This window comes from Typopeltis vanoorti, chromosome 13, assembly GCF_054136105.1.
Source record: "Typopeltis vanoorti isolate ZY-2024b chromosome 13, IOZ_Tvanoo_1.0, whole genome shotgun sequence".
Classification (NCBI taxonomy): domain Eukaryota; kingdom Metazoa; phylum Arthropoda; class Arachnida; order Uropygi; family Thelyphonidae; genus Typopeltis; species Typopeltis vanoorti.
This window is the reverse complement of record NC_143561.1, coordinates 51,936,476-51,963,588: the sequence shown is the minus strand read 5'-3', so window position 1 is coordinate 51,963,588 and position 27,113 is coordinate 51,936,476. Positions and strand designations below refer to the sequence as shown.

Genomic DNA, 27,113 nt, shown 5'->3' with positions numbered 1-27,113 from the left:
AATTCAAAACAGCAAGGGAAGGCAGAAGCAATAAGACTATATTGTTGTTCACTTTACCCCTCTTATTATTCGTCATTCTTCTGCTACAAATTATTGTAGTGGCAGAATGACGAGTAATAAATGAGGGGTGAAGTGAACAACAATATAGTTTTATTGCTTCTGCCTTTGAACATTCTGATGCTATTTGTTGTTTTTGTTAAGTCTCCATTTGATTTCAATAATTTTTACTTATTCAATTTTAATTTTGGATAACTAAAAAATATATATTTATTTAATTTAAGTCTGCCTGTGGACCACCTGTTCCATCGTTGCAGGTTGAGAAATACTGAACTAAGGGATAAAATTACATATGTCCAGCCATTGTCCCAACCCTTGTTCTCCAGAGAACCTTCACATGTGCTATGAAACCTGTCTTGAAAGACAAAGTGGGCATTTTGAGCACGTAATCTACTGTTATTAAGACTTTATTCAACTAAGATGCCACTGATAGTTGCAGATGTATATATCATCATGTCTAATCATATATTCATATATTTCTTTGTTAATAAACCTGTTTACTCCATAACATATATCATTATACTTATTCAGTACTGTTTTTTTTTGCATATATATGAACTGACAGTATTGGATTTCTTAGAGAGAACAAAATAATTTAGAGGAAAATTTTGAGAGAAGTGAGTAATAATCTAATCTTTTCATGTATTACTGTCATAGTATCTTATACTTCCATTGATGTTGAGATAGCAGAATTTGATGATGATAATGATTACATAAATCTCTGAAATAATGCAAAAATGAATTAATATTAACTATCAGTAAGCCTTGCTTAACTATTAATACCTTTTAATGAAGATGAATTTTTTTTTTAATTTCTTCACAATATTCACTGAATGAAATGTGATATATTTGATAGTCTATCTCCGACAAGGTCCTCTGAAGCATATCAGGGGCAATGGAGGACACAGCAGCAGCAGATATGCGATGTTTCAGGTTCTCTAGGCTGTCCACTTTAGTTGCATAGACTGTCCTTCACATATCCACCACTAGAAGAAATCAAAAATCAAGTGGAATAAGATCCGACAATCATGGTGCCCAAGGAATAAGTCCTCTGCGTCCGATCCACCACTGAGGGAAGATCCTGTCAAGGGTTGCACAGACCTCCAAATGGCAGTGTGGTGGGGCTTTTTATGCTTTCTGCACTTAAAATAAATCAAGCTTTAATCCTTATCAGTAAGAATAGGTCTTAACATTTTATATTTCTGGGTATGGCTCTCATAGCCTGGTTGTGAAGATACTTAATGTGCAAGCTTTCTGTTTGCTTACACTTGGATAAAGAATTAAGATTAAACTTAGAATATAATTTCTTGGCATCTTTAATTTATATATTTCTGGGTAGTGGCTCTTCTCATAATATGCAAACCTGAAAGGATGTGTGCTTTGCAGTTTGGGATGCTAAAGCAATTGATGTGAAGTCATTAGCCTCTATATACAAATAGTCTGGTAATGAAGATACTTAATGTGTAAACTTTTTGTTTGCTTACACTTGGATAAAAAAATTAAGATTAAAACAAGAATATAACTTCTTGGCATCTTTAATTTATAATTTATTTATAGATTTACATATTTTTCTTTGGTTTGTTTTATTTATATCATCTCTAGCCTATCCATATATTTGCAATTTATGCTTTTATTCCTTGATTGTTTCCATTCCTTTGATTTTTTTTTTAATTACCATTGCTTGCTCTTTTATCTTATTATGTACAGTATAATGAAATGATATGTTAGCATGATAATAATCCATTTGGTTTTGTTTCTAGATTAATAATTATGGACCTTGGAAAGTAAATGAACTTGAATTAAATATATCATGGCCAACTCAAATAGAAACATATAGTGGAGAAAAGAAATGGCTACTATATATGATGGAGACCCCACAGGTACATGCATTATTTCTTGACATACAGTATTGCAAAGCAAATATGGAGGAACCTCTATGTTCTGATAGTTTATAATAATGTAAACTAATTCTGTAACAGCAATGATATTCAGAGCTAAAAGATAAGCCATATTTTGAAAATAATTGGTGATATTGGATTTATTTTTAGAGGCTTACTGTTTTTATGTATGTTTGCTTGTTTTTTTGTAAGAGCTGGAGTTGATTATGTAATAATTGCTTGTGTACTTATTGGGAAGGGTTATTAATAATAATTTTATTAATTTATTAATGTTAATTTAGATATGTATTCATTTTGAGGGAGAGTGCATGTGTGTAAGGTGTGTTTTGAAAGCAAGTGCCAGAAGTATGGGGAGATAAAGAAATATGACAGTAGAGAGTTGAATGACAAAGGTGTGAATATATCTAAAATTAACAGATTAAACAGGATAGTATTAAGGCTTATGTGCTAGTTTAAACTCAATTTAATGAAATGAACAGCACAGAGCAACACTAAAATACAAGTTTATTGGATCTTATATTCGTCTCTCTCTCTCACGCACACACACAGAGAGACATTGTCAGGGATACAATCTTAAAATTGTAAAAGCACACACACAAAAAAGCACTCAAAACAATTGAAAAAAAAATTAGACTAAAAGCCTAAAGTCCTGTGATGGGGAACTCTCTATGGGTGCTGTTGGCTAGCCTTAGCTGTTGTACAGGAGGTCTACGAATTAAAATTTCCCAAATCTTGGGAAGTTTAACACAACCATATTTATTAAGATTAGGGTGGTTTAACTTATGAAAATAAGCATAAGAATGTCAACAAGGTTCTTGTTGTTGTTATTGAAAGAAAAGTGGAAGTAACAGGGGACCCAACACAGTGTGAGTGATATCATGGATAGTAATGACAGTGAGATAGATATCATGTTTATGTGGAGTCCTTCACAAGATAAATTGTGAAATAGTGCAGTTGGAGAAATTCTGAACAGGGAAGTAAAAGAGATAGGTGCAACCAAAGAGAAGCAGAGTATGAAAGTGCAAACGAGAGGGGGAGAGAGAGAGAGAGTATTGTATGGAAGACTCCATGCTAAATGGAGTGATTAAGAAGAGTGTGATAAAATCCTGTTTCTCTGGGGCAGAGATTAAGGCTGTCAGGATGCAGAGAAGCAAAGTGAAAGAGGTGATTATTTTGGCAGGTACAAATGATTTGGCATGCTACTGTAGTTGTTGTATGCAAAAAGATATGAATGCTTTGCCTGCATTACTGGTACAAGTGTATAATTAGAGTGAGAGGATAAAGATTAAAGATTGCTTGTGTCATTAATGGGGTATGATAGCAGTAAGCTGAGAAGAAAGATGGTGATTGCAAATTAGAAGAAATGATGTGGAGTTTTGAATCTGTGGAGTGAATTCAATAGACAAAATGATTTTATATAAATTTATTGGTTTTGCATTTAAATGGATTTGGAAGTGTCTTGAGAAAGTCTTCAGTGAGAGTTTGAAAGTGCTGAGTCAAGAAAACTGGAATTTTTGGGGGTAATACTGTCATGTGCATTCACCAGTCTCAAGGATGTTTGCATGTATGAGGGTTGTTTGAAAAGGTTGGTAAAATAATAAGTTAAACACATTTTTTTGGAAAAAATCACCTTTATTTCTCAACATTGTCTCCATCAAGGGCTACACATTTGGTCCAGCGAATTTTCAATTTTTTCATCCCATCTAAAAAGTAGGATTTGTCAAATTGTGCAAAATAGTCATTGACAGCCTTGATGACATCCTCATTTTAAGAAATTTTTTCCCACCGAGCCAAATTTTTAAGTTTGGGAACAAGAAGTCACACAGGGCCAAGTTCGGGGAATACAGTGGATGTGGAACCAATTCAAACCTCAGTACATGCAATTTTGCCATTATGATGGCCGATGTGTGGGACAATGCATTGTCTTGATGAAAGAGCACCTTTTTGTGCGCCAATCTTGACCGTTTTTTCTTCAGTTCTTCTTTTAAAATGGTCCAATAATGACGCATAATAGATTCCTGTTATTACCCTACCCTTTTCCAAATAGTCTATCATGATAATTCCTTGGGAATCCCAAAAAAAAACAGTGGCCATCACCTCCCCAGCTGACAAAACAGTCTTCGCTTTCTTCGGTGTTCTTTCACCAGGCATTGTCCACTGTTTTGATTGCTGCTTGGACTCAGGAACTTGGATCTACCACGAGGATGTGGTGGATCCAAGTTTCGTCTACAGTGATGAATTGACACAAAAAACTTACGAATTGCGATTAAACATCGCCAAACTGCATTGAAATGTCTTTTTTGCATGCGTTTTTGATCAACAGTTAATAATCAATGTTGACTTTTGACCCATCGCGCACACAGCTTTTTATGTGCAATTTTTTGTGCAGGATATTATACACCGCCTACAATCTCAGTAATCTCACGCACTTTCACAGCCTTCTATGATGATTTTATGGATTTTGTCAATAATTTCCTTCGTTGTGACCTCAGTCAGGCATCCAGAGCATGCTTCATCTTCAGTGGACATACGACCATGTTTAAACTCATTTATCCAAAAAAATAGTGTTTGATGCTGGTACAAAGTCCCCATGAACTGCATCTAACTCAGCTTTGATCTGCGTGGCTGTCCACTTCTTCAAATAAAAGTCTTTTATCATTGCACAAAACTCGTTTTTCTCCATTTTTATGAAAAATGCGAACACTGTCATTTTAAATGTTTGCCAAACATTTAAAATGACATGTCGCACATGGCTAAAATCAAGAAAAAGATGATGCATACCGACACTAGTATGAATGAAAGAATTGTGTCGCCGTCTATTGGAAATTTACCAAACTTTTCAAACAACCCTCATAAGCATCCTGGAGAATGGTGAATGGCAGGATAATCAAATAATGTCACTCCTCAGGTTTTGAAATTGAGAGGAATAGTCAACACAAATATAAAGAAGGTTGTGCACAAAGGGATAGTACAATTTATATATATATATATATATATACTAGTGTCAGAATGACAATTAGCAAGTCATATTACAAGAATTAACACTTAAAAATGGATAAAGTTGATTTCTGAATGGTATCTCAGCAATAGAAAGACAGCTATAGGAAGACCAAAGATGGTGGAAGTATGAGATTAATGAGTTGGCTGGAATTCAGTGGCAGAGAAAAGCTCCAGATAGAATTGAATCGAGGACTTTGAGGGAGGCCTTCATCCAGCAGTGGACAGAAAATGGCTGATGTGATTGGTGTCAGAATCATCATTAGGAATGGGGGGGGGGGGGGCATCAGTTGGTCCACTTGGCCAAATGTTATGAGCATTAGTGAGACTTGGTTGATAGAGGATGATATAGTCTTAGGGATAGAATGAAATGGATGTATGTAGTATTTTCAGAGGGAACAGAGGAATCATAATGGGAGAAGGAATTTGGTAATGATAACAGAAGAACTGAAACTAAAAAAAAAGTAGGAGTTCAGTAGGAAAACAGGAATGCAAAGGGCAGTGCATTTGAGGCTATCTGCTATGATCTAGAGGTCAGTAGAGTGAAATGTATAGTTGGTTGTTACTATAGGGTAGAGCAGCGCTTCCCAAACTGTGGGCCGCAGTCCCCTTGGGGGCATAAGTTTTGTTGAGGGGGCGTGAAATAATGAAAACAAATTTAAAATGTTTTAAGACTTAAGTAGATTTTTTTTTAATCTTAAAAGAAACATATTTAATTTTTATTTTATTTTTTTTTTTTTGTTCTTTTTTATATTTTAATGGAAAAAATCACATTGGTGTTGGTTCACAAATTTTGTTTCTTGTGTATTTTGGCGATTAATGAATATTAGTAAATATATGCTTATTCATATAAATTTCATTTCAAAGGTATTGATAAGAAACACAAAAAAGATTACAACCCAAAGTATTGAATATATGATAACTAATAATTAAGGAATTGACAGCGTACACTAGAAATATAAATTAAATAAACTTTAATATATACTTTCCGATATTTTGGCAAAAGAAATATCGGAAAGTATATATTAAAGTTTATTTAATTTATATTTCTAGTGTACGCTGTCAATTCCTTAATTATTAGTTATCATGTATAACCAGCGTATAAGCCTCTCAACAAGAATAGTGTATTGAATATAAATACAATAAATATTATAATAATATATGTCTATATTACGTTTTTTTTTTTCCAATGGGAGCCGTGAAATATTTTAATCTTTCCAAATTGGACCTTGGCATCCATAAGTTTGGCAAGCACTGGGCTAGAGGATGCATGGAAGAAGTATGTGGTAGGAGAAGAGGGAAGAAAGGAAGGAAATGGAATTTGTACAGTTGTTAAGAGATTATTACCTGAATCAGCACATGTAATACAGAGGACTCACGGTTCAAGAGTAGTACTTCGTTTGGTGATAGCATCAGAGAAATTCTGATTGGAAAAGTTGATCATGCAGACTTAACCTGAAGTGGGGAATTTTCAGCTAAGCAGTAAATGTGAAATAACAAAGCACATTATTATAAGTAACTGAGGAGTTATCTTGGCATATTGCCATGGTATAAGAATCTGTAGGGGAAAGATATTAGCAGCATGGTTAGATGGTCAAGGAGTATTTAAAGAAAGCATTAAGACTGTATACCTACAGTTGGGAAGATTAATTAGATTGGCTTTAGATGGGAGAGAGTCATCATTAAGTGGGAGTTACAGAAAATTAAGTCATTTCTGGAGTATATATACAAAGAAAGGTGATCAGAATGCTCATGATCAGTACAAGATACAAGCAGAATAGCAGGGATTATAAGATGAAGCTAGCCAAGCAAGCCAAAGAAAATTTCACCAAAGTTTTATACTATATGGTGAGTAAAAGAAAGAACAGTTATGGAAGGATAACTTGAACAAGTGCTGATAGTAGCGAGGCAACATAAACAGTTAAAATAGTTGAGGTATTTAGTGATCATTTTGGAAGGGTATACCATCCAGTAGATATTGCAGTACCAGATGTGACATTGACTTATGTGGTACATGAATTGGAGATGCTTAGGACATCCCAAAATGCAAATACTCCCATGGGATTAAATAGAATATCAGTCTACATATTATAAGTATGCCCCAGGAAATTAACAGCTACTCTCTCTGAGCTATTTAAACCTCTTTAAATGAGGCTCCTAGACAAGAGTAGAAAATTATAGACTAATCCATTATCTATGGGGTGGTGGTGGTGAAAGTGTTGGAGAAGTTATTTATTATATGGATACAGAGCAGGTACAATTAAAATTAAAAGCAATCATAAGGAACAAAATATTTAAGGTATAAGAATAAGCCATTACACATGGTCACATGTGAGTCATCGTTTGAATCATAAATTTATGTCCAAATTCATCAGACACTCAGCTGCCTTTGTCGATATGCTCACTAGGTTTAATGGGCTACTAAAGAAGACTCATAAACTACATTCATATGTGATGTGCGTTGTGTGAACTGGTGGAGCGCAGTCACAAGCTACAGTTGGAATGATGCCTCAAGACTGCAAACATGCCATGCTCCTACCTTATCTCTGGTTTGAAGACAGTTGAGTATTCACCATAAGAAATCAGGGTGATTGAAGCCAAATGATTGGCTAATTGGATCCTTTGCAATTTCTTTGTTAAACAAGGTTTCCATGTTATTCCATTCTTCTTTCCAAGAGTTGGAGATGTTAAATCTTTTGTCAATCAGATATTCTGTAGCTTTCAAGAAGGAGGATGAGATCTTTGTCTGCCACATCCTACCACTTCCAGATCAGCGTGGATCAGGAGTTGTGGATTGTTCATGATTTTTGAATATTCTTGTTACACTTTAATGGAATAAATACAGCACAAAGAGAATTAATTAAACAACATGATTAATATTTTCCATACTTTGTCAATTACAGAGACATCTTCAGAAATACACAGTGTGCTACAATGTTAAAATTGTAATAACACACAAGAAACAATAAGTGGAAGAAATGCAATTAGCATAAATGAAGACTAAAGTCTTATGAGGGATGCCCTCTATTTGCAGAGATTATATATCTTTTAAGTTCTGGCTAGTAATTAGATTACTATAGTCATTATGTTGAGAGAGAGAGAGAGATGTGAGGTGATGTAAGGGACCAATTATTTGTAGATATTTGTGGCATTGTAACCATCGGGTAGGAAGGTTTGGTGAATAAAGACAAGTTTTACTGTAAGGGAAGTTTGGGTGGAGCAGAGGTTGGAGGCTCTGTTGACAAGGATTTTGATCCCCATATTATTGAGAAGGGGGGATGGTGGAAAAGTTTATGTATGTATACATAAACTTTCCTACCCACAGGTAGATATCCTTTCTGAGAAAGAAAGGATACCATTGGGCAGATGTGTGACTAGGGTATCTAAAAAAGGTAAGCTGTTGTTTTTTTCTTTTTCAATAGTGAACTGGATTCTGGGTGCTAACTGTTGAGGTGGAGAAGGAAAGTCTAATGTTGCCAAACAGAACATATCATCAATATATTTTAACCAAATAGAAGGTTCGAGACTGGCAGCATAAAGAGCATGTTTTTCATAATGCTCAATATAGAGAACATCTACAGACATCCATCTTTCCTTCGATTCATGAATAAATCACTACTATTAATACAGGTATTAGCTCTCTTCAAATTGGACTCTCTTCTCTCTTTAACTCTGAACTATGGAGTGTTCTCTTTGATATTTCTGAGAAATCTGTCTGTAAAGAATTTTAGAAGATAAAAGATAAATGTTGTTGTCTTGTCCTTTGAAGAGTCTTAGATGTTTCCGTCTGTGCCTTGTACTGCTTTGGCTATGTCGATGATTTTATTTGTATAGAGCTGTTGTTCAGGATTAGGATCTATTTCTTGCAAGGCTGCTGTAATTGCTGGACAGGTAAAGATGTGAGTGGGTGTCAGTACAGTATTGGGGCAGTTATTGCAGTTTCTATATGTTCTCGTATCATCTGTATTGATCTTCATTCCTTTATAATATCCTGTTCGTAGTCTTGCTATCATGGTGGAGGTCTTTCTGTCAGCACTGATTTCGGGAATTTGATGTTGTATCACTGATTTCAGTGGAATTAGTTTAGCTTTTGCTAGTGCATTGGCATCAGCAAGGGTTATGTGAGTTTCTTGGTTGAGTTCTCTGGCCTCTTTTGCTAATTTATCAGCTGCTTCATTGTAATCAATGCCTACATGAGCAGGAATCCATTGTGAAATGCAACTTTTTCCTAAACACTTTAGTTGATTTAAGAGTTTATGGATGTCTTGTGTGAGCTTGGTATTTCCATTTTTGATTGCCTCCATCTTGAGTCACTGTAAATTATAATTCCTTCAGATTGTTGAGATGATGATAGTTTTAAGTAGGCTTCAAGTGCTTTATTTGTTGCATAGAGTTCGCTGGTAAAATTGGAAACGATTCTCCCAGATCCAACTTTTATCAAAAGTTTTTCACCTTTTGGGAGTAGAAGGAGAACACTAGCGCCTCCATTAATCATATTGGTGTCTGACAATCCATCGGTATAACAAATAACCTGTTTGGAGGATGAAAGAAGCTTGATAGTGTTTAGGCCTTTTTCTTTGAGCATTTCTTTTGGTTCTTTTTTTGTACACAGTTTGGTAAGGTTTAGATTTATGGAGGTATTTGAAGGTAAAGGACTGGAAAATAGAGGTTCTTTGTTTATGTGGGCATTTAGCTGATCAGACCTATTTCTTTCCTGATAGTCTCATCATATTGTAAAGTTGATGATCTGTGAAGTCTGCATTTTTGATTCCAATGTTAATAAGTTTTTAGGGAGATATGATCGCTTTGGTAGCTTCTGAAATTATTTATGAATTTTATGGTGGCAAATTTTCATCTGCCCTCCAGCAGGTCAAGCCCACATTCCTGTTGGGCTCTGATGTTCTTGGTGGATGAGACTGCACCAATGATAATCTTGGATGCTTTTGCTTGTATTTTGTCTAAATTTTTCCTTTACCGATGAGGCCGAAGGTGACCAGATAGGTGCTGCATATTCCATTATTGGCCTTATTAGTGTAGTGTAAGTAGTTTTGAGGATTTTTGGCTTTGCGCCCCAATTTGTTCCACAAATCCTTTTCAGTATATTTAATTTTTTTTAGAGCTCTGTTGGAAGTGTTAGAGATGTGTTGTGCAAAACGTAATTCCTGATGAAACATAATACCAAGGTATTTTGATCATGACTTTGGGATTGTAAGAATGTCTATTTTTCCTGTCTGTACTAAAGGTGCTTAGTTTTGTTTTGTCTGGGTTGATTTTGAGTTTAAGTTCATCTGACCATTTTTCTAATCCTCTCATGGATTTGTTTAGAATCTCCTCTGATTCTTTGATTTTAGCACTAGTGTGCCAGATGGCTATATCATCTGCATAGCAATTTACTTTTGTGTCTTCTGTAAGGTAGGGATGAATGTTATTGACATATAGAAGGAATAGTAAGGGACTGAGTACTGAGCCCTGGGGAACACCAGCCCAGGTTCTCTGCTCTTTTGATATTGTTGCATTGATTCTAACTTTGATCTTTCTTCCTCTAATGAAATCAGCAATCCAGATTAAAGCGTTTCCTCTAATTCCAGTATCATGTACTGTTTGTATTAATTTTTTGATCCAAACATGATCAAAAGCAGCAGTCATATCAAGGAATATTGCAGTTGTTCTTTTTTTGTTGGTTTTTCCTGAAACGAGTCTATTATTGTTTTGCAGAAATGGATTAATTGATCTGTTGTCGAATGACGGGTTCTGTAGGCAGTTTGGTAGTAGTTGATTTTCTTATTTTTTGTCAGCCAGTGCATAAGCCTTAAGCTAAAGCCTTGAGATATTTGAGATAAACATTAAAAAATTTAATAATCTTTGTAGTTCTCTTCAGCTGCAAAATCAGCCACTACAAGTTGTTATTAACCTGTCGTCAGAAACACTAAATGAAACAGCTCTTAGTGTGCTTAGCCTTGGTAATAACTTTGTAGTAACATCTTTGCAAGTTCCTAGTTTAGAAATCATGTGGCATATATAGCAAGTGCACAACTTACCTCTTAATGTTGCCAACAACATCACCGATGTCACTGCCAAAAAGAAATCTATTCAATAGCCACTCTATGCACTATGTAAACCCCACAAAGACAATCACATAATTATTACTAGAGTTGACAATGGTGATGCACCATTGTCCTCAGTTCCAGTGATCATAATGGGGAAAATGAATGTTCTGTGCAGAGACCGAACCACTTATAAACTAGTAGATTATGATCCTATCAAGTCTCAGAAAAATAGTGTGTCACATCTGAATGAATGAATGACCTCCTAAAGTTAAAAAAACCTTTTGGCTTCCCCCCCCCCCCTCGGATATATAGATTGCCAAAAATCCATAAACCTAATTACCCTCTCCATCCCATAGTAAATGCTACTGACTCTTCTCCTTTAAATTAGTCAAACAGCAAATCTATAATTCCACTTACTGGCCACACTTCTTATATAAAAAATTCCGCTCGTTTTAAATTTTTAATCCAGAATTTAGTTTTAAACAATAATGATATCATGGTGACATTGAATGTCACTTCCTTATTCACTAATATTCCCCTTTCTCTAAATTTATTGAAGAACGGTTTCTCGCATTATTGATCTTTTTAATTTTGCTATCCATACTGGTTACATCTCTTGGAAGGGCACCTTATATAAACAGATAGAAAGCACTTCCATGGGCTTCCCCTCCCCCTGGCCAATTTCTATTAGGAGCATTTTGAAAAACATGCTCTTGTTACTACCAGTCTCAAACCTTCTATTTAGCACTTCAGGAAAATAGCCAGAACTTTAAAGAATATAATATTTTCACTATTTCAAACCTCATTTGAAGCTGGCTTCCCTTCTCTGTTTTCCTAAGAATCAACTTCCTTCCCTCTCAGTTCTAGGTGTGTACAAGGTTCTTTGTTCTTGCTTTTTATCATATTATTGTCAAACTGGTAGATCTACTAAAATCTGCCTAGAAAAATACACACATACACACAGACAAAAAAAAAAAAAAAAAAAAATATATATATATATATCGATTTCCACAACTATGTTCAGGCAGTTCAGCAAACCATGTCTTTGGATACCTTGCATAGAATCAGATGGAAAAAACTACAGTTCTCTGTTCTAGGTGTGTACAAGGTTCTTTGTTCTTGCTTTTTATCATATTATTGTCAAACTGGTAGATCTACTAAAATCTGCTTAGAAAAATACGCACATACACACAGACAAAAAAAAAAAAAAATATATATATATATATATCCATTTCCACAACTATGTTCAGGCAGGTCAGCAAACCATGTCTTTGGATACCTTGCATAGAATCAGATGAAAAAAACTACAGTTCTCCATCGCAGCAAATATAAACCTGAAATACTCTTTTTTAGAATCAGTAGCAGACTTAAAAAACTAGCCTAATGTTAATAAATATTGCTGTGTTAAACTTCTCAAAGTTTGGGAAACTTTAATTCCTAGGCTTCCCTCCTAACATCTAAGACTAGCCAACAGCACCCATAGAGGGAGACCCCCCTCATAGGACTTAAGTCTTCATTTATTCTAATCTCATTTCTTCCACTTATTGTTTCTAGTGTGTTTTTACAGTTTTAAGATTGTATTCCTGAAGATGTCTCCATGACCGACAAAATATTGAAACAATTAAACTTGGTGTTTAATTGAATCTTTTTATGCTGTAATTGTTCCATTAAAGTGTAACATGAATATAAACCAGCACATAAGCCTAAATACTTGTTTGTTTGGCTATTTTGGCTAAATACTTGTTTTGGACTGTATCCTCGTTTTGAATATTCTCTTTGAAGTAATTTCTTCCTATGTAACTGTGGTGGCTCAAAACTTGGAGCCAGCATATTGGGTTGGTTTAATTGTTCTCATCAATTCTCATGCTGGTGTTGAGTTGGACATTAACCTAAGGTGTGTGTGTGTGTTCAGCAACACAGGTGCACAATATTGAAAGTGGGGGGGGGGGGTAAAACAAACTGATAGCTGCAGTCCAGAGCACCTTAATTGAGGCTCTGGACAGTGCCAACACACTTTTGAATGATGTTGTTGCATGATGCCAGTTTAGCAGCAAGTGTTTTAAGATGTTGATGGAATGTCAGGGTCCTGTCCAGTGTGACCTCTAGACATTTAAGGTTTGGATTTGACCATTCATCCCAGTTTTGTGTTTCTTGTGGGCCTGTTTATGACAGAGAAGAAAGCAAGACAATTCTATTTTTATTAAGCTTGATTGCAGTCTCCAGTTTTTTATACAGGATGTAGTATACCCATTTGGGGGGGGGGGATAAGACAGTTAGCCAGCTTACGATGGAAAAGGAAAATAGCAATAGTCTACCCTTCCTAGACACCTTAGTTACATGCCTTCCTAATGGTAACCTTTCCTTCACTGTATATAGAAAACCCACTCACACAGGCAGTTACTTTCACAAACGTTCTCGCCACCCACTCTCAACAATATAGCATTATGAAAATTCTACCCAATAGAGTCTATAATCTTGGTTCCAGTGGAACCATTCTTTCAACTGAACTCAACCACATACACAACACCTTCCTTCCCAATCACTACAGTGATTACAGAATTTAAAAAAAAAAAAAAATCAATCCCCTCCTCCCATTCCTTGGCCATTGCTTCAGCAGGATTTCAGAAATGCCATCACCATCCCCTATGTCTGTAGCACATCAGAAAAAATAGCCAAATCTTTAAAAAAAGTACAACCACTACACAGCTTTTAAGCTCACTGGAAACAATGAGTTTACAATTAGGTTTAAACATATCAAAAGCTTATCCATTCTACCAAGATCAGCTCCCTCCTCTCTCAGTGTCTACAGCAGGGGTCTTCAACACATGGCCTGTGGGCCACAGGTGGCCCACTGGCCATTTTGAAAAATTAACTACTTAACATTAAAATGCAATTAAATAAAAAATAATTTCAATGAAGCCCGCTGGCCACTAAGCTATACTGCGGGATTTAGAATTGTAAGATGCTTTCCAGATTCACGAGGAACGCTGTGCATTTGATACTTTACATAAAATCCTATAAAAATAAATATTAAATAGCATGCTTCTTCAGCCATCTATCAGCACTAAGCAGTACTTAAGTACTAGTACTAACGTCGCAGGTAGATGGCTGAAGCAATAGTTCATTCGAGTGCGCTGTCTAGTGCCTTCCAGATATTTCTCGAAGGTTCTTGATACTTCATTATTTTTATATAAATACAAGAGGATCTCATCCACAGCCAGTCAGTCAGTCGTGAACAGTGTGATATCGTGTATAAGTGCATGCAGGTTCATCGCATCAGCCATAGCCTATTGTGGTTTTATATTGCCAGACTTTTTTCATTAGTGTGAGACATATTTGGTGGTGTTATATTGTAGTTTTTCTTTAAATCTATGTTACTGTTATCCCCTCTTGTGTCAACTAAGAATGAGATCTCCAGTCTATCTCTCTGGGGCCATCTCCTTTTCAAACTCTGACAAATTTGTTTGTTCCAGCTGCGCCATTCAGTCCTAGGACAGAATTCTTGCTCAGAGAAACTTTCCCACGAGACATATACTTGTCACTTGAGACTCTACAGCAGACATATTCTGCTGTAGAGTCTCTTAGTCCTATCTTTTATGCTGATGTGGTGAATTTCTATTGTCCCTTTGTAGGCGGTATTTTGTTCCTCGCTTGTGATTTCATTACCCTCTGGCACCTTAATTTCATCAGTGTTGCTAGCATCTGGATTTTCTCCTTCCTTTAATAAGGAAGTTTCATCTAATCCCGATTGAGTGCTAGCCATCTTTAGTCAGTTCTTTCATCATTCGTGCACTGAGACGTTGTTCAGAGGGATGCTTCCTTTATCCTGAGCTTGTGATTTTTGATCTTCTACAGTAAATCTCCTCTCTTCAAGGAAACAAACCTCCTTTCTCGAATAGTTGCATGAGAATCCATACTTTCTTAAAAAATCCTTCCCTAGAATCAACCTTAGATGAGGGAGAGAGTTTCTGGGTAAGACTATGAAGTTATGCCACACATATAAGCCAAAATCGGGCAGTCCCACTCTCAGTCTTACCGACTTTGTAGCGTGAGTGGTGGAAGGGGATATCCCTAAAAGTCCGATAGGTTTTCTTAGGCGCTTGATTCTTCCCTTTACATAGGGCTCCAGTTCCCTGAAATATTGCTCTGAGATGATGGAGACTTGGGAACCAGTGTCAATAAGTACCCTGAAACCCTTCCCACAAATTCTTCCATTTACAGTCATTCCAGGGAATTGGCCCTGACTCTGTTGTCCCCTTTCGTCAAACTGCCTAGCACAAATATGTGACTTTGTTTCTGATTGATATCTTCCTCTTGAGTTTCCTGGTGTAACAAAACAGTCATGGGCAAGATGCCCCAACTTGTTGCAACTGTAGCACCTAGGAATTTCTCAACGATAACCCCCCCCCCCTCTTAATTTCTCCATCCGAGGACAGGAAAGTTCATATTGCACTTGGTAGTCAGTTCTGTCAACTTCTGCATCATGAAGTCCATTTTATCTAACATCGGTTGTTGCAACTTTTCACCCTCTCTATGAACAATATTAGTTATCCTATCTTCGTGAAGGGAGAAATTCTCCTGATCCTTCAGAGAGTCTGACGTCAATTGACTGAGAACCGTGTCAAGACACTCCATGACCGGCTGATGCAACTTCTCTATTTCTTGTCTGACTAAGGAGCGAACCTCGCTAAAATCACAAGCACTGGCAGCAACACTACATACTAATTCGGTCTTGTTCCCTTCAATTCCTCTCTGCACCTTCTGTTTCTCTTTTCTTTCTAAGCCCTCCTTCCCTGGATTGGGATCCTTATCATTGTTCTCTACCCTCCCTAATTACATTAACTGGTCCAACAGTGGCTGCGAGACAAATATCCCCAAGCAGCTGCTCTCTTTCCTTCACTGCTTCGTAACAGCTTTCTAAGCTGGTTGTGCCATTCCCAAAAGCTGTCTCTCTCTCAGTTCCTGCCTTAAACCTATTCTGAAGTGCTGAAATACAGTGCAATGTAAATGATGCTTTTCCTCATCAGACACACTCATGGTACTTGCAAGAGTGAGCAGCCTGTTATGAAAGTCGGACATGCTCTCTTTTTCTTTTTTGCACCATTCTTTGAAGCTTCCATACGTTAGGTCCTACATTTTTCGCCTTTGAAAATTGGGAAATGAGGATTTCCTTAAACCTTTGGTAATTCAAAGTTTCTTTCAGGATTGGCGAGGAGTAAAAGAAACTTTTTGCTCTTCAAACTAGCTTACTGCAAAGCAAAATAAGTAGCTGGAAGTCACTCCATCGCCCATTCTTTCTAAGCTCTTCTATATATTCAAAAAATGTTCTCACGTCATCAGTGTCCTCTCCGAAAAACTGAGGAAAAATCTGCTGCGGGTTTATAGTCCTAAAGAATTCCGAGTCGTTTAGCTCAGAGCTCGACGGAAGATGTCTACTTGTCCTTCAGCTCACACTGATGTACAAAGGTAAATTTTCAAATTTCTTTTCTAAAATCTCCTGATTGCTGTGCATGAGACCAAGACCAACTCACTGTGATTGATCCAATATTCTCAATTAATAGAACAAACACATCCTGCCAACTGCGCCATTTTTATGTCGTGGTTTTTCTTTAAATCTATGTTACTGTCATCCCCCTCTTGTGCCAACTAAGAATGAGATCTCCAGCCTATCTCTCTGGGGCCGTCTCCTTTTCGAACTCTGATAAATTTGTTTGTTCCAGCTGCGCCAGTCAGAGTCCTAGGACAGAAGAATTCTTGCTCAGAGAAACTTTCCTAGAGTTCTAACAGCTACCTAAATTCGTATATATAGCTCTGTAGAGATCTCAGTTTGCAGTCATGGCCCTATCCTTTCTAATTATTCTATACCTTCCCCTTATGCATAGGTTCAAACTTTTATGAGTGATAAATTAGTCTCATGCTCAAGCAAAACTTAGGCTTACATAGTAAAACATGTTTATTGTTTCAATGACCGAATGTTTTCCTTGACCAAACAAGCTGGTCAAGGAAAAGCATTGCCAAGTTTCCCATTGACATTGTAAAAATGAACGTTTTCTTCATTAAATTATCTTCTTTCAAGTATTGATTGTATTTACTTATCATGAACCTGACTCCTACCTACACTCTTAAAGCTGAGTTTGTTTATTTTTATAGGATTTTATGTAAAGTATCAAATGCACAGCATTCCTTGTGAATCTGGAAGCATTTTACAATTCTAAATACCGCAGTATAGCTTAGTGGCCCACAGGCTTCACTGAAATTTTTAAAGCAGCCCACACCGTCTGAAGAGTTGAAGACCCCTGGTGTAGAGTATATAACCTGCCCTATTCCTGCAAGTTGGTTAACATGGACAGACAGGTAGATCAACAACCGTCCATTTAGAATAACACACAAATCATAAATCAGCAATTACAACTTTGGTCAATATTGCCTTGCAGACCATGTATTGGATATAACCCACAGATCTCTTGTAAGAAAACCACCATGCTGCACCATAGTAAATTTTAACAAAGAAAGGCTGTTTTCAGAATATGCAGCAGCACTCAGAAATTAACCAAATTTAAATAAATATGGATGCATAAAACTCCCCAAAATTTGGGAAACAATAATTGTCAGAAGCCCCACTTTACATTCTAGGCTAGCTACAAATTGCCCATAGAGGACACGCACACTTAGATGGGACTTTAGAGTTACCCATGTGTTTCATTTAGTATTGTGTTGTCTTTGTGTGTGTGTGTGTTAGTTACAAGAGTTATTTGTAATCCCTGAAAATGTCTCAGCGACTGTGATGAAATATTGGAAGCATTAAAAATCAGTTTTTAATCCTTTCTTAGTGCTGTAAATATTTGATTAAATCTTTAATGTCTTCCTAGCACTTAAGCCTTAACACATAGATTGCAAATGGTCTTCATAATGTTTTCTCTAAAAACAGATTGATCATTTGTAAGATGCAAAGGCTTTTTGATAGGTAGATGAAAAAAAAAGGAATATGATAGAAGAATTTATGTTTCCTTTCTATCATATCCCTTTTTTTTCTACCTATCAACAAAACCTACAAATCTTGAGTCTATTTTATTTTGATATTACAATTAGAATTATATTACTGATAAGTCATAAAATGAAAATATTTTAGTTTGTTCACGATTGTTTATGACTTTATGATTATTGCTCATAATCAATGCCTCAAAATGTTGCTGACTACTCTGAAAGAATGATGTAGAAATTTCATTTTTGCTTATGCTTGAGTAAAGAATTAAACAAGAATATAATTTCTTGGCATTTTTAATTTAATATTGAATGATACTAAAGAAGTTAAAGTATTTCTAGTAAAACAGGGCTACCGACCTTAATAACCAAATTTTTTAAATGCTTGAATGACTTTTTTTTTTCTGGATATTGAATATTTTGTTATTTAATAGTTAGTAGCATTATGATTACAAAAGTTGATAAAAGTAATTATAAGTGCAGTCAATTATAATATTAAGTTTAAACAATCACATGACAGCAACTCATGCATGTTTAGAGGAGAGTTTTTGTTTATAATAACAGATTTGTGATTCATCAACATAACTAATATTTGAAGTAAAAATAACCAATATTAAAATTACTACTGTGACAATTTCATCAACCTTATATTAAGATCAAAATCAGAAGCTCATTACCTCATATCAAGGAAGCTAATCCATCTGGTTGGCTGAGTGGTTAGCATATCCGCTCTCAGGCCAAAAGGCCACAGGTTCGAATCCTGGTGTGGGCATGGATGTTTGTGATTGTCTGTGAAAATAATAGTGTTGTGGTCGGCGGTAGGTAGCATTGGTGTAGATCAGTGGTTCTTAACCGGTGTTCCACAGAAGGTGAATAGGTGTTCCACGAGAAGTTCTGGAATTTGTCATTTTTAAATTAATTTGTCAGCACAAATTAATTTAACGATGGTTTAATTGATTAATTAATTATTAATCAATAATAATTATTGATTAATAATAAAAAATCAGCTAAATTACCAATTAATTATTAATTTATACATTACAAAATAACCAAGGTGTTCTGTCAAAATTTCAGGGTTTGTGAAGTGTTCCGTAGTCGAAAAAAGTTTGAGAAACACTGGTGTAGATGATGGTAGGTGCCCTCCCTCGATGAGTCTTTGGACTCCCTGGAAGTGTTATGTAATAGCAATAATAATAATGGCACTGTTATAAGCTACACTATGACTAAACTTACATAACTTAGAATAAGCCTGGCACTTAATGGGATTGAGGAGGGGGACGATTAAGCCATCAAAAAGTAATTAATGGAATGTCTGTAGGCCCTGTTTTATAATTTATAGACAGTTGTGACATGGATTATGCATATTATTTATATTGTTAATTTGTAAAGCTTGACAATATCCTGTAACCTAACAGTTAAGCTCAACTAAAACTCACATCACTGTGGTATTCTACTATAGTATTAATGATGAACTGATAGGGTTCCAAGTATAGCTAGAATTTTATTGTTAGTGGTCCTCATAATCACATAGATGCTACTGAGAAAGGAGTGAATTTGGAGTGAGATTCATCCAGAAGGGGAAGTGGGAGTGCAGCCTGCTTTCTAATTACAGTGTATTGATGGAGCACTGTATGTTTGAGTTCTTGCTATACTGTTGTCACCTGTGAATTTGAAAAGCCAAATATTTGAAATTTTGATTCTTTGTGTGTTTCTTTTTTCTTCCATACCATATCTTGGTGCAATGTAAAAATCAGGTGCCTTTCCACACAATCAAGCGTTGAATTTTCAAGGCAAGATCAAAATGAATTGCTCATCTGGATAAAATGGATGTGGTGCTTGTGTCCTTTCTTTATAATGTTGACAGTGTCTAGTCAAACTAATCTGTTATGTTATGTGAATGAATGATTAGGTAATATTCAAAGTATTTAAAAATAAAGTTTTTTACACCCAATATCCACTCCAGTATGATGTATGGTAGTGAAATTGGGAACCTTACTTAAAAAAATAGTTGGAGAGACTGAAAACAACAGCAAAATGTGGAAAGAATTGTTATGAAAATAACACAGTTCGATAAAAAGAATAATAAGTGGATAAGGAAACAATGGTAATGGATATTGCAACAATAACATAGGATAATAAATGATTCTTAATAGAACATGATGAGAATGTCTGACATCAGATTGACAAAGAAAACCACAGAATGGACAAAAGCTGAACATCAAAGACCAAGCAGCCCAGCAGTAAGATCAGATGATTAGATAAAAGGATAATAGTGAAATTTATTCAATCCACTGCTAAATGAATAGTCATTTAGCAGTGGATTGAAGAAAGCTGTTGATGATGATTACAAAGTAATAACCAGCTAATTTTTTGCAGCTGTCTCTTTGCCTATTTCCTTTGTTTTCACCATATTTCATGAAGTTAAGTAATATTTATTTTAAGTTAAGTAGCTTATATGGAAAACTTTAATGAACATGTTCTGCTATTTTAAAAACCAAAATTTGGCTTAGACATATTAATCATGTTTTCATTAATTTGGCCACATGGTTGCCAAAGCATAAACATCTACGTGAGCATCTAAAGAAAATCATAACACTCTACCATTCGTAGATTAAATTGTCTGTTGTTTAACATATGGTATAAGCTTACACAATATAGAGATAACAGGAGAGGGGGGGGGAAGCATATGCTCACTGTTTAGATAACACTGAGCCCAGTGGAGTCTAGAAGAGATAATGCTGGGTATAGAAACAATGGCATTTATATGCTTTATACTAATGACAGGAGTATCCGGAATAAGGGAGAGGAATTGGTGGCGCAGATAGCATCAGCCTGGCCAAAAGTTATTGGGATCACTGAGACGTGGTTGACAGAAGGGGATATAATAACAGGAATAGAAGTCGTTGGGTACAGCATTTTTCTTCAGGATAGGAGGGGAAAGCGTAGTGGTGGTGGGGTACTGCTTATGATAAGTGATGACCTATGTCCTCTAAGAGTGGAGGCTTTGGAAGGAGGTGAGACAAATGATTTTGAGAGCATATGGTGTAAGGTAGAGGTAGGCAAGAACAGGATATTTAGTGGGGTGTTGTTACAGACCCAGGAGCACAGAGGATGGGGACCAGGAGATGTTTAGACAGTTAAGTTTGGCAAGTGCAAGAAGAATGATTATTATGGGAGATTTTAACTACAGTAGTATAAATTGGAGAGAGGGGGAATGGAATTTCTAGAATTCTTGAGGGACAAATGTCTTAGGCAACATGTAACAGAGGGAACAAGAGGTTCAAGAGTTTTGGATTTGGTTATAGCATCAGAAGAGTTGATAATAACTGAGATGACATCTCTCCCACCAGTTGGAGAGAGTGACCATATGGTTTTGACTTGGAAAATGAATAGACATGCAGGAGTATCAAAGAAACAGGAACTTATGTGGAATTATAAAGCAGGTGATTATAATAGTCTTAGACGTCAACTTGGGAAAGTTTCATGGAGGGAGGAATTGGAAGGCCGGGATATCATTAGTGCGTGGGAAATTGTGAAAGAATATTTTTTAGCAGCAATGGTAAGTTGTATACCACGAGTGAAGAAGAGGACACAATTTGGAGTAAAGTGGATGACAAACAATATTAAACAGGAATTGCATGCGAAAAAGAGGCTATGGAAGAGATATAAGGAGACAGGTGAAGAGAAGTTGCATAAAGAATATAAGACACAGGCCAGAAGAGTGACTAGTGTGGTAAGGAAAGCAAAACTGGAATATGAGAGGAGATTGGCCCTAAGATCCAAAGAAAATCCTAAGGAAGTTTTTAGCTATGTGGCCAGTAGGAGGAGAAATGACTGTGGAAGAATGATATTATGGGATAAAAATGGGAATAGAGTGACTGATGCAGAGGACATAGTAGAATTGTTCAATGAACACTTTATTGGAGTATTTCATCCTAGAGGAGTCAGTTTTAATGCTAGAGGGATAGGGCTGGTTCGAGGTTTAGAGGTACAGGAGGAGAGTATGTTTCAGATACTGAGTACTCTGGATGTCAGTAAAGCTTTGGGACTGGATGGTATTTCACCACGAGTTTTGAGAGAATGTGCTAGGGAACTGACAGTGCCTTTGACCTGGCTTTTCAATGAAAGTCTGGCTGCGGGAAAGGTGCCAAAGAAAGAATGGAAGGAAGGTAAGATAGTGCCATTGCATAAGGGCGATAGTAGACTGGAAATGTCTAATTATAGGCCAGTTTTTGTGTTATCAGTAGTTAGTAAGATCTTGGAGAAAGTAGTGAGGGACCATATACAGCATTGGGCAGATGAGAGTAATGTTATCAGTGAGAGTCAACATGGATTTGTGAAGGGACGCTCTTGTTTTAGCAATATGCTAGCCTTTTATGATAAAGTTACAAGAGCATTAGATGAGGGAAAGGCATATACTGCCATTTTCTTGAATTTAGCGAAGGCATTTGAGACAGGGTGCCACATGATAAGCTGATATTTAAGTTGCAGCACATGGGTCTGGATGTCAGATTGGTCAGCTGGATTCAGGATTGGCTGTCTGATAGGTATCAGAGAGTTGAGTATGGTGGAGCAGTTTCAAGGAGGCAGGGGGTTACAAGTGGGGTCCCACAGGGCTCAGTACTAGGACCTATATTGTTTAACCTTTATATCAATGACATTGCAAGGGGATATTCAGTTGTTTGTGGATGATGCGAAGCTGGGAAGGATTATTAGTAATAGTGCAGATGTGGTAGCCCTGCAAGAGGATTTGAATAAGCTAGATAGATGGGCAAATGAATAGGGGTGTCAGTTTAATGCAGCAAAATGTAAGGTCTTGAGGTTTGGGAAACATCGATGGGATGCTGCACTCTCTATGGGAGGAGGTATACTGGAGGAAGTAGGGGAGACAAGAGATCTGGGGTTGATGATTGATAGAAATCTGAAATTTAGGGGACATATTGCAAAGGTGGTGAAGGTAACACAGAGGATTGCTGCAATATGAGAAGGACACTGACCTGCAGAGATAAATGGGTTATCGTTCCGTTGTATAAGACTCTGATCAGACCACACTTAGACTATTGTTCTCAGATTTGGTCCCCAGGATTTGAAGGGGATAAATTAACTGTGGAAAGGATACAAAAGACGGATGACAAAGATGGTTTCAGGACTGTACAAGGATAGTTATGAGGATCGGCTGAGGGAATGTGGACTGCAGAGTTTGGTGGATAGAAGAAGGAGAGGTGATATGATCGAAACTTTTAAACTGTTGAGAGGTGGTTACAGGGTTGACACTGGGGAGTTCTTTCACTTGGTTGAACAGCGGGAAGGAGTGATGACAAGAGGCCATCCCTGGAAGTTACGAAAGGAAACTGTGAGCAAGAGGGTGAGGAGTGGTTTCTTTGCATGGAGGGTGGTTGAGCCGTGGAATGCATTGCTTGATAGAGTGGTGAGGGCGAGAACGGTCAATGAGTTTAATGAGTGGTATGATAGACTTTGTTTCTTAAGGGGGACTTCCCCCTCGATGAATCCTGAGAGATTTTATGTTCTTAGGAAGGACCTCCCACGATGAGTCTTTTGACTCCATGAAGGCCTGAATGATAATAATAATAATAACATGGTCAAAATGGAACTGCCAATTCTAAGAAAATATTTTTATACAATAACATTATACAGAAAATTGATTGATAAAATCATAAACAAAAACAAAACTCAGTAAAAATAGCATAAAGATATAATTATCCCATATGAGAAAAATTAGTAGTTTAGTTTACAGGCTTATGTGTTGGATGTTATTCATAATTTATTTTAATAGTATTATATCAATCAAAATTAAATTATGAAAGGATGTTTATTAACTGGTTTATGTTTTGATGAATTTCAAACCAGCATTCTCAGAGCAAAATAACATATTACAGTTTACATATGACAATGAGTAAGTGAAATAATTCAAATTGTAATTGACAAAAGATCTAAATTTGGCACCTCTAATGTTGTACAAAAGAAGTATTACAGTTATGTTGGAGTTGATCTTAAGATGACAGACTCCTAGATTTTTGGCAGATTAATGCAACCATACTTGTTAAGGTTAGGAGAATGCTTGCTTCATATCCATTGCTGACTGTAAGGACTTCTATATAGCTTATTGATTTTCCATCTAATCCTGTGGTGGGTCGTCCATAGTGTGGTCTGCCATTCTTATCTTGACTAATAATGGTTGAAAATGTATTTCTTATGTTCTCCATGGCAGATGTTAACAGATCTTTATGTCTTGCCATAGTAGACTAAGTCACAGGAAACTTCATACACTCCATGATATGCTAGAGGGTGGAGTTTGGCATTATGAGAGCAGATTAGAGTTGCTAATTTAAAAATTGTGTTTTGAATGTGGTTTGATGGTTATATTTTATTAGTACTTTGGTTATCTTTTGAGATGTACCTTGGATATATGGAATTGGAATAGTGGTGTTTGTTCTTGTGTGTTTGGGTAGGGAGGGAAGAAAGGGCATCATGTAGTATTTTTATGTCTTTTGTGGGAGCTGTAGCCATTGGCCAAGAAGGTATGGCAAAGATAGTTGAGTTCTATGGAAAGGGCTGCATCATTAGAACAAATAAGCCTGGCTCTGTGCATAAGTGCTGTTAGAATTCCACGCTGTTGAGAAGGATGTGATGTGATTGTTTATGTAAATATCTTTGTGTGTGTGTGTGTGTGTCTTCTATAAATTGAAAAAGATAGTGAGCCATCTGAAAGGCAAGTTATAATCCTCTTGATTCATGATAACAGTAGCAAGAATATTAGTAATCACAATATTACTATGTAACTTTTTCAAAGCAGCTAGCAGCTATTTCTTTCTTTGATATATTACTTTTAGGTGGTTTAGATTTGGTTGGGATGCTTGCTATGTCTGAATGAACATTATTGTCTATTGAAGTTGAAAGATTGTAGATACCACGTTCTGTATTCAATAAAATTTCTAGTTTTAGAATTTTCTTAGTTTTAGAATTTTCATTTGCAACAGCGAAGTTATGACCTAGACTGGGAACATTTGTAGTCTCTTCTGTTTGCCTTTTCTTGACACGGTCACTGTGTATTGCACTGATAAAACTAGAGTGCAAGATTGTAATTGGCAAGGCTAAGGATTTGAGAGTAGTCGTGATGGTGGCGATGGATAGGGAATTGATTAGAAAGATTATTACACATCCTTTAGAAACTCAGGTTTTTGTAAAGGATGTGGAAGAGTTGGAGAGGATTCACAGACTACTGACTAAAATATAACTGGTCTGTAGAGTTTTTATATATTTCATTCCTTCCACCACAGAATTGAGGTGGAAGGAATGAAAGATGACTGGATCTGGTGAGTATGCAGTTTGACTGTACAGGAATGTTAAGCAATTGTTGCTTGAGTTCCTGTAAATCTGTCAGAAATGAAAGGCATAATTTATGCTAGTTCAGCTCAACAGTGGCCATGAAAATATCTGTAGAAGAGACACAATGCAGAAACTGATCTTCTATTGGAAAGTGACTGAAGAGAGTCTGTAAGAGAAGCATCATTAATCAACTGGACTGTCCCTTTTCTGAACAGCATCAAGAATTCTTAGGATTTAGATGCAATGATATAAAAGTGATATGTTGTGCCAGGAAAGGTTTGGAGTAAGAGTCAGCTCAGGAAGAGAGATTTGGTTTTGATAATGCTCAGCTCAACAATCAAGACCAAATCTCTCTTCCTGAGCTGACTCCAAGAGGAGAGGAAGAGAGAAATGGAGAAGATCCGAGATCTTTTTTTTTTTTTTTGAGAGCAAAGCTGTGTTTTGGAAGCATTAAAATTGACTAGGTTGCTTTCACTCCAATCAAGGATACTGAGGAGATCAGTGTTCAGAGTACTTATTACAGATGATCTTGAAGCTTGAGATGTTTGAGCACTGTAAGGCTTATTGTATGAGTAGGAAGAGTAGAATGTGCTATCTTCAGCAACTAAGATTAGGGTTTGCAGTCAATGAGAGCAGGTCATTTATATAAATCAGGAGGAGGGTAGGTGAAATAACAGTATCCTGTGGGATGCTAGCATTGATAAGAAAGTCTGAGGAGAGAACACCATCTACCATTACATGTAGGGATTGAATCTGAGAGAAAACTGGCAATCTACTTACATAAGAAAGGAGGCAGTCCAAATGATGGTAACTTTTTTGAGAGGCTCTCAATGTCAGATCCTATCAAAAGCCTTAGAGATGTCAAGAGCAATGCCACAGGCTTCTCTATACCTTCCATGAAATGGGTCTACAAGTGCATGACATATACCAGGAGATTTCTTGTGGACCTAGATTGGTGAAATCCATACTGGCAATCACTAATTAAATAGAAGTTCTCAAGCTTTTGAAGACCTTAATTTAGACAAAATTAATTTTTAACTTAAAAGTTTATTTTTCACTTGGTTAGAGTATAATAAATTTAGTTTAATCCTTTATCCAAGTGTGAGCAAACAAAGTTTGCACCTGAAAGTATCTTCAGGACTGGGGTAAGGTGGTACAACACCAGGGCAACTCGTTGCAAAGGTGGAGCAAGATACCAACACTCCTATCTCAGTATCTCCTATAATGCAAAACACATCTCCTTACGGATATGTCTAATGTTATGGGAATGGCCACTACCCAGACTAGTTTTGACCTTTAAGAGATGACCTGCTAATGCTTCTGCCTGGTATCTCCACTTGTGCCTGGCTCCCACTGAAGAGATAAAGGTCGAAACTGGTCTGGGTAGTGGCCCTTCCCTTAATGCATAACATTAGACATATCCGCAAGGAGATGTGTTTTGCATTATAGGAGATACTGAGATAGGAGTGTTGGTAGCTTGCTCCACCTTTGCAACGAGTTGCCCTGGTGTTGTCCCACCTTACCGCAGTCCTGAAGATACTTTCAGGCGCAAACTTTGTTTGCTCACACTTGGATAAAGGATTAAACTAAATTTATTATACTCTAATCGAAAGATGTTGAAAAATAAACTTTCAACATCTTTCTCTAAATCCAGAGTAATTTATTAAAAAGGGTGGCACACCATTTGGCAACTCCTATAGGTAGAGATGACCTGCTAATGCTTCTGCCTGGTATCTCCACTTGGGGCCTGGCTCCCACTGAAGAGACCTCAATAAAGGTCGAAACT

At 36.5% G+C, this 27,113-nt stretch overlaps 1 protein-coding gene across 1 annotated transcript in view; it reads left to right on the top strand.

The window, feature by feature from the left end:
* Positions 1-27,113, top strand: part of LOC150100151 (integrin alpha-PS1-like) — a 573,942-nt gene that overhangs the window by 424,245 nt on the left and 122,584 nt on the right. Inside the window, exon 21 of the mRNA XM_090402382.1 lies at positions 1,818-1,937. Within this exon, the coding sequence (XP_090258508.1) occupies positions 1,818-1,937 (120 nt within the window). The remainder of the gene's footprint in view (positions 1-1,817; positions 1,938-27,113) is intronic.